Below are 15,172 nucleotides of genomic sequence, written 5' to 3' on the forward strand. Positions count from 1 at the left end.
GGCCTCTTTAGTGTCCTAAGTTTTCATAACTGTGACCTTAATTGCCTACCATCTGTAAGCTGTTAGTGTCTTTACGACCGTTCCACAGGTGAATGTTCATTAATTGCTTATGGTTCATTGAAAAAGCATGGGACACAGTGTTTAAACCCTTTACAATGAAGATCTGTGAAGTTATTTGGATGTTTACGAATGATCTTTGAAAGACATGGTCCTGAAAAAGGGATGTTTATTTTTTATGTCTAAATATATGTCATGACAGTATTGTGATCATATTATAACAGGTTATGACAAGTTATGTCAGCTGTTATGACATGGTTATGACCATGTCATAACGTGTTATGACGCTGGGTGTCAAGTAAAACGTTACTTGAACATCCACTGCATGAATCACCATACAATATGAAGGGCTTTGAGATTAAGTTTAAAACAATTTATAGAGTTTACAGTGTATTGCAATGCCAATAAAAAGTTTTGTGAAAGATCTAGTTGCCAAATCCCAAACTGATCCCTTGCCCCTATGCTTAAGTTTACCACAACAGGATAATGTAAAGTGAAGGAGAGCCAAGTGATACACACGAGAGATCCTTTTTGGATCCAGTGTTACACAGTCTCACCTGGAATGCAGGGGGCTCCTTGAATCGTGTGTCGACTATCTTCCTTGTCTCAGGCCCTCCAAAGTCCATGCCTTCCTCCAGTGGGCTGAGGTACTCTTCATCAGATGTGATAGGGCTGCTGATGTCCCTAGGAACACCCAGGTTCCCCTGCGGCTCCTGCATGGGCTCTGTCGAATATACATTATAATAAGATGAAGAATAAAATAGAAAATGTACTTTATTTTCCATGTTGTGAAAAGGTGAACAAGGCTTTATTGTTTTATGTCATTAATAAATGAGGAATCCAGTTTCAGGAAACTAGGTGTATATCGTACGTCATTACTTCACAGGAGAGACATTTGAATGTAAACTTATATTTTTAATCAAAATGTGTTTTTTTTTTGGCAGAAATGCCTTCTGGAACATGTGAACTTTCATATGCCTTAATAACAAACTTGTATGCTATCTGTTAATGGGAATAAAAGTGTTAAATTATGAGCCTAGTTGGTTTAGCAACAGAAAAAGTCAGAAAACTTTCCGCTAGCCATGATTGGCTGAGACAATAGGTGGGCTGGACATGCCGAGAGATGTGTTCGGATTGGTCTGCCATGTAGCTCGCTTCTGTCTATAACGTGAGCTGCTCGGTATGTGTAGGTAATCTTTTCTAACACAGCTTTTTTAAAGATATCGCTTACGAGAACTGCAAAAGTGTTGCTCTCCACTTTCTGGAGGACTGAGTTTTGAAATCAGTGCAATTAGAGTATGATAGCAAAGGAAATTCTGCTGTTTGATTGAAAATATGCAGAGGGAGTTGAAAAGAAAACACACAGAAGGCTATTGTACAAAACACCTGTCTCCGGATTACATCTTCAAACTAAAGGCAACCATGGCATCTGTGACAGAGAGGGAGAAGCGTCCATCCATGTATACGGTTAAGATAGCCTAGCTAGCAAAATGTTTTGATATTACACATTTGTAATTTTGTCAGAAAGTCATTTTTATTTCAAGTTTAAGCTTACTGTTAGCTATCTGGCTAACGTTAGCTGGCTGGCTCGCTAGCTAATGTTACATGTGTGATCTGTGTAGTAATTTTATTCATATTTCAGAGTAATTTGCAATGCTAGTTATAGCCTAATGTTAGCTAGCTAGCTAACATTGAACCTGGTTGGTTAGCTACCTGCAGATTGATGCAGGGTAGTAACGTTATGAGTTGGGATCATGGTTCATTGTTTAGCTAGCTAGATACATGTCGAAACAAAAGACTCCACTATGCAAGTTACCATGTAAATAGAATGTTCATGATGTCACTCTGACAACTGTTGATAGACAAAGCTGGTAAATTCGATATTGCTATCGACTCTGATTTCAGAGCACTCTCTTGTTTTTTAAAGAAATGGTGCCAGTGGGTTAACCATGAGTAGTAAACACAGAAAGGTTGTAATTGAAGCTCCACCTCCATCTCTCTCTCCATATTAGGCACATTCAACAAGTTGCTCTCTTTCTATCTCTCTCTGATATTAAATGTTGGTTCTTAGATATTAAATGTTGGTAACTGTAAACATGGACAATTGACTATTTTAGAAATGTAAGGCCCAAAAGTTATATTCAACTGCAGTTAATATTTCAAGAGTGCAACTTATATACATGTACATGCACAATTCCTTCAGAAAGTATTCATACCCCTTGACTTACTCCACATTTGTGACCCGATTCAGAAAACGATGCATATGTCGCAAGTCGTTTGAAAGTTAAAAAGTTTTTTGGGCAGAAATGTCTTCTTGAACATGTTAAACTTTCATGTGCCTTAATAACAAACTTGTATGCCATCTGTAAATATTAGTACAATTGTTAAATTACGAGCCTTGTTGGTTAAGCCACAGAAAAAGTAAGCAACCTTCCCACTGGTCATGATTGGCTGATATAATAAGTGGGCTGGACATGCCGAGAGAGGAGTTCGGATTGGTCTGCCATATTGAAGGTTTCTGTCTATTTGAGTTTGTCAGTCTGTGTTGGTAATCCTGTTGAACTTGGCTTTTAAAAAAATGTATTGTGTAGTGGAGCTGCATTAATGTTGCTCTCCACTTTCTGGACGATCAAGTTTTGAAATCAGTGAAATTAGAGTATGATAGCAAAAGATATGGAGAAAACACCTGTCTCCGGATTACATCTTCAAACTAAGGGCAGCTGTGGTATGGCAATCCTGACAGGGAAACGCGTCCATCCTGTATGATGATGTATACAGGTAAGATAATCTAGCATTAGCTAGCTACATTTTCAAATATTACAAGTCTCTAATTTTGACAGAAAGTGGTTTCATTTCAAGCTAAAGTGTACTGTTAACTAGCTAGCTAACATTAGCTGGATGGCTCCTTAGCTGATGTTATTATTTGTTTCCCAGATCCGTTTGCTTTTCTAGTTAATGTCATATGAGCCTAATGTTAGGCATTGTTGGCACTTTGTTCATTGTTTTTTAACTAGCTAACGTTAGCTGGCTGGGTCATTAGCTAACGTTACGTGACGTGTGTACAACACCTGTTCAATATGATCGGTGTCAATAAACGTCTGCAAAAAAGCGTAATGAAATTGTTGCCAGGAGAGCTGGTTAGGCTGTTTTCATGTTATCCAGAGGTAAATAAATCATCAGCCAGAGCGTCAAGTTTGCGCTATGAGAGTGAAACGAGATGGGTGAGGCTAAAGCTTAAGAGGATGAACGATGCTAAATGGGTGTAGACAAAAAAGAGCTCTTCACTAGATACCAAAACATTCAAATGTGATTTTCTCAAAAGAGTGTTTACAAGTTGATTCACTTTCAAAGCAGAATTACTTTCCCATTGTTCTTCAAATGCAATGATATGATATACCATTTTGTAGCTCTGAGTTACCAGTAAAAAACACCAGTCATATTTTGCTACAGGTGGTGAGTCACATTTTGTTGTGATACAGCCTGACTTTAAAAAATAGTTAAATTGAGCTCAGGTGCATCCAATTTCCTTGATCATCATTGAGATGTCGCTACAACTTGATTGGAATTCACCTGTGGCCAATTCAATTGTTTGGACATGATTTAGAAAGAAACACACCTGTCTATATAAGGTCCAACACTTGACAGTGCATGTCAGAGCAGAAACTATACCATGAAGTCCAAGGAAATGTCCGCAGATCTCCGAGATAGAATTGTGATGAGGCATATATCTGGGTAAGGGTATAAAACTATTTCTAGAGTGTTGAACGTTTCCAAGAGCACAGTGGTCTCCATTGGGAAATGGAAAAAATATAGAACTTCCCAGACTCTGCTTAGAGCCGGCCGTCCGACCAAACTGAGCAACCCGGCAAAAAGGACCTTGGTCAGGGAGGGGACCAAGAACCCACTCTGACAGAACTATAAAGTTCCTTGGCAGAGATGGGAAAACCTGACAGAAGGACAACAGTCTCTACAGCACATCACCAATCTGGGCTTTATGGGAGAGTGGCCAGATGGAAGCCACTCCTGAGAAGAAGGCACATGACAGCACATCTGATGTATGCAAAAAGGCACATGAAAGACTCAGAGCATAAGGCAAAATATTCTGTGGTTTGATGAGACAAACATTTTACTCTTTTGCCTGAATGCAAAGCGCTATGTCTGGAAAAAAAACAGGCACAGCTCTTCACCCATCTAACACCATCCCTACTGTGAAGCATGGTAGTGGCAGCATCATGCTATGTGGATTCTTTTCAGTGGCAAGGACTGTGAGACGGGTAAGGATAGAGGGAACAATGAATGGAGCCAAATACAGGCAAATCCTTAATGAGAACCTGCTTCAGGTTGCAAATGACCTTAGACTGAGGCAAAGATTTACGTTCCAACAGGACAATGACCCCAAGCATACAGACAAATCAACGCTAGAATGGCTTCAGAACAAGAATGTAAAAGTCCTTGAGGGGCCCAGCCAAAGCCCAGACTTAAATCCCATTGAAAATCTGTGGAAAGGCTTGATGATTTCTGTTCACCGCCGCTCCCGATATAATTTAACAGAGCTTGAGAAAATCTGCAAGGAAGAATGGGAGAAAATCCCCAATTCCAGATGTGCAAAGCTGATAAAGACACACCCAAAAAGACTCAAAGTTGTAATGTTTTCACTTTCTCATTATGGGGGGTTGTTTGGAGATGGGTGAGAGAAAAAAGCTATTTCCTCCATTTTAAATTCATCCTGTAACACAACATAATGTGGAATAATTCAAGGTGTATGAATACTTTCTGAAGGCACCGTACGTGCATGTGAATTAGTGTCCATGGTGATATTGTAAAAAACAGATGCTTTGAAAAGGTCTCCTCCCTACAGTTACATTACAGTATACTAACACACTCAAATTTGATTTGATTTGATAGATGTGACTTGAACGGTCGTGATGTTGCATCTAAAACTGTAACGTTCGTCAAAGTCGTCCTCCTCCTCAGACGAGGAGAGGCGAGAAGGATCTGAGGACCAATACGCAGCGAGGTATGCAGACATAATGAATTTATTAAATGAAACACGAAACACGAAGTACACTTGAATTGATTACAAAATAACAAACGACGTAGACTGACCTGAACATAAGAACTTACATATAGACGAAGAACGCATGAAACAAGAACAGACTACCTAAAACGAACGAACAAACGAAACTGTCCCGTGTGGTATACACAGACACAGGAACAATCACCCACAAACAAACAGTGAGAACAGCCTACCTTAATATGGTTCTCAATCAGAGGAAACGTCAAACACCTGCCTCTAATTGAGAACCATATCAGGCAACAAATTAACCCAACATAGAAACACATCACATAGACTACCCACCCCAACTCACGCCCTGGCCAACTAAACACATACAAAAACAACAGAAAACAGTTCAGGAACGTGAAAAAAACATAGTGCTGATAGGAACATAGGAAGCAATGGCAAACAATCAATGTGTAAATGTGTAAGGATGAGTAAATCATTTCTACTTCAAACTATTTTTTATATTCTGTCACACTTATAATAACATTTATTTATTAGCACTTATACATTATGTATAAACTATTGTGGTTTGAGATCTTCACTGAGTGTGAGCTAACGCTGTCACCTCAGTAGCTAACCTTAACCTGGCTAGCACTGTGAATCTAGCTAACTAATAACTCACTGTACAGCTGATGTGGATGTACATGGGTGGAAGGACCACAACAAACCTTATTCTCTTCAATATGGGTTCTATGCTGGGGCCATACGTCAAATCAACTGCCCCAAAATGAGTTACAAAGAACATGAATGTGGTGCTGACTGATGATTGGCCAACACTATTGCCCATCACCCCACACGGTAGGCGGGACATAAAAAGGGTATATCTGCATTCACAACACTATTAATAAATAGTAATTGTATTAATTGTAAACATTTATAAATACATTAAGGCTTATAAGCATTTCAATTCATAAGTATGACATATCTTAAAAAATGACTTGTATCAGTTTTTATAATAACTTTACGCATAACTTTATCTCTGCCTCATATTACTGAACAGCTGAAATTAAAACACATCTCTACAAATATTTATTGATGGATATACAACTGTCTCTGTCAGCTGTAACAGATATTGCTGTTGCACAAGGACACAGTCCCCATATATTGGATTGGAGTGTAACGGCAGTCTAAGTCGTCCTCCTCCTCAGACGAGGAGAGGCGAGAAGGATCTGAGGACCAATGTGCAGCGTGGTAATTTTCCATTATTTAATTAACACAAAACAAGACACTATACAAAATGACAAAACAAACTAACCGTCACAGTCCTAGCTGGTGCAGACAAAACACAAAGACAGGAAACAACCACCCACAATCCCCAACACAAAACAAGCCACCTATATATGATTCTCAATCAGGGACAACGATTGACAGCTGTCTCTGATTGAGAACCATATTAGGCTGGACACAGAAACAGACAAACTAGACACACAACATAGAATTCCCACCCAGCTCACGTCCTGACCAACACTAAACAAGCAAAACACATAAGAACTCTGGTCAGGACGTTACATGGAGCAAGAACAATCAGAGTTTTGTGTGATGATGTAGGCTAATCTTTATAGTTGCTGCCATATCATAGCTACTAGATTATCGTTCAATTACCGCATGAGTAGGCTACCAAGCTGCTCCACCTCTGGGCAGCAGAACATTCTAGGCAGCCCGAGAATGTTTACCCAGACCAGTAACCAGGGTCTGACAATGGGAGAGTTGGTTTTCCATAGCCCAGAGCACTATTTTTCCTTTTGTCGTTTGTCAACTACTGCTTTAGACTACCTTTTATTTGTGATGATAATCTTCTTAGATATTATACTACCATATCGTAGCGAGAGTTGCTGAAAAAAGAAATTAGTCAATGTTTGCAATCATAATGAGAAAAGAATCGCTGCCTCTATGTGTCTTGCTTGTGTTGAACCAGAATCTGACCTTAGCGGAGACGTTGAACATCTCCTGTAAAGCCAGATTCTGATTCAGTGTTTGATATGCTTGGCTAAATTACTGTTACAACAGACAACAACGTTTGTACAAAAATGTCGACCATGTCTTTTGTGTACAGCAGGATAGCTGCATGTAGCCTAACACCCCAACTGAAAAAATAAATCACGCTTGAGCCATGGAACGCATCGTTCAAACATATCAACCATACTGTATGTTTAGTGTACAACATTAAGTCTCCACTCTATGTCAATGAGGGGGAAGCGGCAGTGGGAGCACTGAGCAGAAGGTACATAGGCAACAGAGTGGGCAGCAGCTGTGTTTGCACACAAGCGCAGAAATCTTCATATCAATAGCCACGGCAAGTCTGGTTCCAAAAAATGGTGTCAGCCTTCTCTCCCGATCCAATTTCGCTCTGGCACTGCTCAGCCACAAGTTCTGGGCACGCTCTGCCTTTTACATTTACTTCATGACTATTCTTTAGGCCTATTCAGTTTTAATTATTTAGCCAACCCCACCCACCATAGCCTATATCTAGTTTATATTATTCTTTCTAACATTAGAATGTGTAGTTCCTATTTTGAAGGAGTTCAAATGTATTAAGACGTTTTTAGATAGGAAGTACATATGCTGTCAAATGTATTTTAGTTTTTTATTGAATAGAAACACCATAATATACATCAAATAAGCTAAAATATCAGAAAAAAAATGGTAAATAATAAAGGCCAGTATCTGCTTCTTTTCATAAATAAAAGACAATAAATCATCTGAAACTGCAGCTGTTAAATGATTTGCAAAATGCTTCACATGTGCATTGAGCGTAGGAAATGCGCTCTACAAATTAATTATTATTATTATAATAAAGACAGAAAAATACACATCTAAAAGCTTAATTACACAAAGGAATATTAGTGGGAATAGAGCCATATAACAAACAAGAGAAAGGAGAATTGAATATATTTGAAAAGCTTAAAAATGTCAAATACATTGAGATGAAGCCGCTATTTTTGATAATTCTTACTGTGTCTATTGTGCTATTTTTTTGTATTTGATTGGAGAAAGAAAACAGGTAGGCGGCTGGAACGGTTCAATAAACTTTAGTGAACTATTTACAGAAAATATATACAAAACAATACATATAGTAGCAAATCAGCCTGTAATTTCAGGATGAACAACTGCAACCTGTTTCGACTACTAATTCATATGCACAGCAGAAACAGTTCTTTAGAGCTTGCAACCTCTGTCCCCGTGAAAGGTGTATTTAGAGCTCCATCTACATTCATTCTACCTGGGCCTATTGATCCAGCTGTGGATATTTACACTCTAAAAATTAGGGGTCCAACAAGGGTTCTTCTAAGATCCTCAAAGTTCTTCGAAGAACCTTAGGGTTCTTGGCACTGAAAATGGCCCCCAAAAGGTTCTTCCAAGAACCCCATAGGAGGTGGGGTTCATCGAGGACCTCCTTAGTTGGTGGGGGTTCTTGCAGGAACCTAATTGCCCAACTGAAACATTTGCATTTGAAAGGACAACAGGTGCAGGCACTTTTAACTGGAAAATGTAAAGCTCTCCTCAATTTAATGTAAAGTCTGTAGCTGCCCTGGGGAATTCCTGATTCTACCTGGATTATGTTGGAAAGGCATCCATCCATAAAAGAACACCCTCTGTGTTCTGTTAGACAGGTAACTCTTTATCCACAACATAGCAGGGGGTGTAAAGCCATAACATATATGTTTTTCCAGCAGCAGACTATGATCGATAATGTCAAAAGCCACACTGAATTCTAACAAAATAGCCCCCACAATCTTTTTATCATACATTTCTCTCAGCCAATCATCAGTAATTTGTGTAAGTGCTGTGCTTGTTTAATGTTCTTCTCTATAAGTGTGCTGGAAGTCTGTTGTCAATTCGTTTACTGCAGAAGAGCATTGTTTCTGGTCAAACACCATTTTTTCCCCTTTAATAAGGGTTTGTAACAGGCTGATTGGTCGGCTATTTGAGCCAGTAAAAGTGGCTTTACTATTCTTGGGTAGCGGAATTACTTTTGCTGCCCTCCGAGCTTGAGGGCACACACTTTCTAGTAGGCTTAAATTGAAGATATGGCAAATAGGGGTGGAAATATCGTCTGCTATTATCCTCAGTAATTTTCCATCCAGTTGTCAGACCCTGACCCTGGTGTCATTGTTGATAGACAACAATATTTATTTTCACTTCTTCCACACTCACTTTACGGAATTCAAAATTACAATGTTTGTCTTTCATAATTTGGTCAGATATACTTGGATGTGTAGTGTCAGCATTTGTTGCTGGCATGTCATGCCTAAGATTGCTGATTTTGCCAATTAAATATAATTTAAGTAGTTGGCAATATCAGTTAGTTTTGTGATGGATGGGCCATCTGTTTCAATTAATTATAATTATGGAGCGGAGTTCATTTAAAGTGCTCCAAAGCTTTATACTATCATTTTTATCTTTGTTTCATAGTGTAGTTTATCCTTCTTTTTATTCAGGTTAATATGCAGTACCTTTGCCAATCGGTTGTGCAATTTATTTTGCCTCATTCCTGTCAACCATACAATTGTTCAATTCCTCATCAATCCAAAGGGATTTAACAGTTTTTACAGTCCTTTTTTTAATGGGTGCATGCTTATTAGTAACTGGGATATGAAATTTCATAAATGTGTCAAGTGCAGCGTCTGGTTGCTTCTCATTACACACCAAGGACAACAAATATTCTTGACATCAGCGACATAGGAATCACTACAAAACTTATTGTAAGACCTCTTATATAGTATATTAGAAGCAGCCTTTGGAACTTTTGTTTTCCTAGATATGGCTAGTAAACTCAGCAAAAAAAGAAATGTCCTCTTACTGTCAACTGCGTTTATTTTCAGCAAACTTAACATGTGTAAATATTTGTATGAACATGACAAGATTCAACAACTGAACAAGTTCCACAGACATGTGACTAACAGAAATTGAATAATGTGTCCCTGAACAAAGGGGGGGGGTCAAAATCAGAAGTAACAGGCAGTATCTGATGTGGCCACCAGCTGCATTAAATACTGCAGTGCATATCCTCCTCATGGACTTCACCAGATTTGCCAGTTCTTGCTGTGAGATGTTACCCCACTCTTCCACAAAGGCACCTGCAAGTTCCTGGACAGTTCTGGGGGGAATTGGCCTAGCCCTCACCCTCCGATCCAACAGGTCCCAGACGTGCTCAATGGGATTGAGATCCGGGCACGTCGCTGGCCATGGCAGAACACTGACATTCCTGTCTTGCAGGAAATCACGCACAGAACGAGTAGTATGGCTGGTGGCATTGTCATGCTGGAGGGTCATGTCAGGATGAGCCTTCAGGAAGGGTACCAAATGAGCGAGGAGGATGTCTTCCCTGTAACGTACAGCGTTGAGATTGCCTGCAATGACAACAAGCTCAGTCCGATGATGCTGTGACACACCGCCCCAGACCATGACGGACCCTCCACCTCCAAATTGATCACGCTCCAGAGTACAGGCCTCGGTGTAACGCTCATTCCTTTGACGATAAACACGAATCCGACCATCATCCCTGGTGAGACAAAACCGCGACTGGTCAGTGAAGAGCACTTTCTGTCAGTCTTGTCTTGTCCAGCGATGGTGAGTTTGTGTCTATAGGCGTCGTTGTTGCCGGTGATGTCTGGTGAGGACCTGCCTTACAACAGACCTACAAGCCCTCAGTCCAGCTTTTCTAGTCCCGCTTTTCTAGTCCAGCTTTTCTGACTGTCCGCCTATTGCGGAGCAGTAGAGCACTGATGGGGGAATTGTGTGTTTCTGGTGTAACTCGGGCAGTTGTTGTTGCCATCCTGTACCTGTCCCGCAGGTGTGATGTTCGGATGTACCAATCCTGTGCAGGTGTTTTTGCATGTGGTCTGCCACAGCGAGGACGATCAGCTGTCCGTCCTGTCTCCCTGTAGTTCTGTCTTAGGCGTCTCAGTACAGACATTGCAATTTATTGCCCTGGCCACATCTGCAGTCCTCATGCCTCCTTGCAGCATTCCTAAGGCACGTTCAAGCAGATGAGCAGGGACACTGGGCATCATTCTTTTGGTGTATTTCAGAGTCAGTAGAAAGGCCTCTTTAGTGTCCTAAGTTTTCATAACTATGACCTTAATTGCCTACCATCTGTAAGCTGTGTTTAAACCCTTTACAATGAAGATCTGCGAAGTTATTTGGATTTTTACGAATTACCCTTGAAAGAAATGGTCCTGAAAATGGGATTTTTCTTTTTTTGCTCAGTTTATATTGTAATCACTACATCCGATGGATTTGGATACTGCTTTCAAGGAAATTTCAGCAGCATTAGTAAAGATGTGATCAATACATGTTGATAAATTCATTTCTGTGCTGTTTGTAAATTCTCTGGTAGGTTGACTGATAACCTGAACAGGGTTGTAGGCACTAGTTACAGTTTGAAGCTTTCTCTTGAGTGGACAGCCAGTCAATATATAAATCATCCAGAAAATATACCTCTCTGTTGGCATCACATGTTATCCAGATACTGACTGTTAGCACTTGGTGGTCTATAGCAGCTGCCCACCAGAATGGGCTTTAGGTGAGGCAGATGAACCTGTATCCATATTTATTCAAAAGTATTTAACATGAAACCCTCTCTAAGCTTTACAGGAATGTGTTTCTGAATATAAATGGCCACACCTCCACCTTTGGCGTTTCTATATTTTCTGTATATTCATAACCATGTATTGCTACCATTGTATCATAAAAGGTATTATCTACGTGAGTTTCAGAGTTTCAGAGACAGAATATGAATGCCATCTGTTACTAGCAAATTATTGATTTAATGAACCTTGTTTTCTTAAGCTACATACTGTATGTTAACGTGGGCTATTTTAACACTTTTCTGGGGTGCTTGATTGTTTTCATTGCTTTACTGGGAAACTTAGCATAGGTAGACATGCTCAGGTTATTTATGTTAGTGCAGGGTGAGCAGGGTGATGGCATTGAGGAGTACACCACATCAGTGACTGGCTTCATCAATAAATGCATCGATGACGTCGTACCCACAGTGACTATACATACATACCCCAACCAGAAGATAAGGATTACAGGCAACGTTCAATGCTTATGAGAAATCCCGCCATGCCCTTCGACGAACTATCGAATAGGCAAAGCGTCAATACAGGACTAAGATCAAATTGTAATACACCCGGTCCTACGTTTATCGGATGTGGCAGGGCCTGCAAACTATTACAGACTACAAAGGGAAGCACAGCCGCGAGCTGCCCAGTGACACGAGCCTACCAGATGAGGTAAATTACTTCTATGCTCGCTTCGAGGCAAGTTAAACTGAAACATGCATGAGAGCATCAGCTGTTCAGGACGACTGTATGATCATGCGCTCCGCAGCCGATATGAGTAAGACCTTTAAACAGGTCAACATCCACAAGGCTGCAGGGCCAGACGGATTACCAGGACGTGTACTGCGAGCATGCGCTGACCAACTGGCAAGTGTCTTTACTGACATTTTCAACCTCTCCCTGTCTGAGTCTGTAATACCAACATGTTTCAAGCAGACCACCATAGTCCTTGTGCCCAAGAACACTAAGGTAACCTACCTAAATGACTACCAACACGTAGCACTCACGTCTTTAACGAAGAAGTGCTTTGAAAGGCTGGTCATGGCTCGCATCAACACCATTATCCCACAAACTCTAGACCCACTCCAATGTGCATAGCGCCCCAACAGATCCACAGATGATGTAATCTCCTTTGCACTCCACACTGACATTTCACACCTGGACAAAATGAACACCTACACTACCGTTCAAAAGTTTGGGGTCACTTAGAAATGTCCTTGTTTTTGAAAGAAAAACATTTTTTTTGTCAGAAATAGTGTAGATATTGTTAATGTTGTAAATAACTATTGTAGCTTGAAACGACAGATTTTTTATGGAATATCTACATAGTCGTACAGAGGCCCATTATCAGCAACCATCCCTTCTGTGTTCCACTTACATGCTCTGGCATTCAAAAGCAGCCGTGCTGTAGCTTATCAAAGAACTGTCAATGAATAATCATATCAATGGATGGAGTCAGTGAATGAATGGCTACAGCAACCATTACATTGTCTGACAAGCTGCATAACAAATGAGACCTAATTAGATAAAATAACAATGATTTTTTTAATAAGTCATTCAAGTCTTTCAAATTAGATCATTCCAAGGGTCTACGTTATTACATTTTTTCTTGGGCATCCGTATAACTTTCATGAATAAGCATTAATAAAAAATGCATGAACTATTCATTAATAACGATTTAATTAATTGTAAAAAAAAAAAATGTATAAGCATGATAACCATTTCAATTCTTAAGTATTAATAATCTCATATTTATTAAAGTTATTATGCCTAATATTCAATTTGCCAATCTTGGGTGTTTTGGGTGTTTTTGTTCTACATTGTAGAATAATAGTGAACATATCAGTACTAATACATAGCACATATGGAATCATGTAGTAACCAAAAAAACATATATTTTATATTTACGACTGCACTTGAAGAAACTTTCAAAGTTCTTGAAATTTTCCGGATTGACTTCCCTTCTTGTCTTAAAGTAATCATGGACTGTCATTTCACTTTGCTTATTTGAGTTGTTCTTGCCATAATACGGACTTGGTCTTTTACCAAATAGGGCTATCTTCTGTATAACACCTACCTTGTCGCAACACAACTGATTGGTTCAAATGCATTAAGAAGGAAATAAATTCCACAAATTAACTTTTAACAAGGCACACCTGTTAATTGAAATGCATTCCAGGTGACTACCTCATGAAGCTGGTTGACAGAATGCCCAGAGTGTGCAAAGCTGTCATCAAGGCAAAGGGTGGCTACTTTGAAGAATCTAAATCTAAAAAATATTTAGATTTGTTTAACACTTTTTTGGTTACTACATGATTCCATAAGTGTTATTTCATAGTTTTGATGTCTTCACTTTTATTCTACAATGTTGAAAAAAGTAAAAAAAATTAAGAAAAACTCTTGAATGAGTTGGTGTGTCCATCCTTTTGACTGGTACCGTATGTCTATGTAAATGGTGACTGTGTACAAAGGAGTTAAGTAAAAATGACAAATTATGTACGATAATGTGTGTGTGTGTGTGTGTTAGCATAATCATGAGTGTTTTACCTGTTATCTTCAGGTGTTAACCATATCCTCCCTCCCTCTCTTTTTTCTCCCTCATATACAAGTAGTCATATTCTCATTAATTTGTACTCTGTAAATAATATCACCATCTTGATGGCTCAGGGAGCAAATGGTCTACGTTTCTAATTTGAGTAATATAAGTTCTAGATGAAATAATTAACTGATGAGTTTTATGGTTGAATATATACATACATTATCCTATGCTTAAAAATCAAGACCATGGTGTAATTTACCTTACACAAGATGTGTGATATCTGAACAACAACAGGGGATTTATGGCAAGGAAACCGGTGTTCCTTAACACTGTATTGGTTCAATTTAGCCTTCTAGTTGCTATGGTAACTATAAGTGAGTTGGCTCAGCTGGAATATATTGCTTGCACACATTTTGTGGAGAGAGAGAGAGAGAGAGAGAGAGAGAGAGAGAGAGAGAGATTATGAAAGATGGAGTGGGTGAGGAGAAATGAGGAAATAACTTCACGAAGAACAAAATAACAAAGTACATTCTTTTGATCTGATTGGAAAACCTCCATATGAATCATTCACAGCATGACATCACAAAAGGAAGGTTTATCTAGGTCCCTATTTATGAGAATCACATGTTGTTCAGAAGTATGCTGTTTTCTTAAAGAAAACTGATATTCATTTCCTTGAACTCATCAAATTTGAAGGCATTGATGTGCAAATTTAAATGACACTTTCTCTGCCACTGCAAATAAAAATTACACACACATAGGTCAATGGAGTGACTCAAATGTCCACAACATCCTTTAATTCATCCCTCTGAAATAACCGAGGACTTACACTTAGAAAAAGGGTTAAAAAATTTTTTTTGCAGCTGTCCAAAGATAACCCTTTTTGGTTCCATGTAGAAACCTCTGTGGAATGGGTTCTACATGAAACCCAAAAGGATTCTGCCT

General features: G+C 39.2%; 1 protein-coding gene across 1 annotated transcript in view; it reads right to left on the minus strand.

The window, feature by feature from the left end:
- LOC129817018 (striated muscle preferentially expressed protein kinase-like) overlaps positions 1-15,172 on the minus strand; it is a gene marked incomplete at its 5' end in the record, with an annotated part of 113,456 nt that overhangs the window by 95,599 nt on the left and 2,685 nt on the right. Inside the window, one exon of the mRNA XM_055872003.1 lies at positions 615-781. Within this exon, the coding sequence (XP_055727978.1) occupies positions 615-781 (167 nt within the window). The remainder of the gene's footprint in view (positions 1-614; positions 782-15,172) is intronic.

This window comes from Salvelinus fontinalis, chromosome 19 (assembly GCF_029448725.1).
Source record: "Salvelinus fontinalis isolate EN_2023a chromosome 19, ASM2944872v1, whole genome shotgun sequence".
In the NCBI taxonomy this organism is placed as follows: Eukaryota; Metazoa; Chordata; class Actinopteri; order Salmoniformes; family Salmonidae; genus Salvelinus; species Salvelinus fontinalis.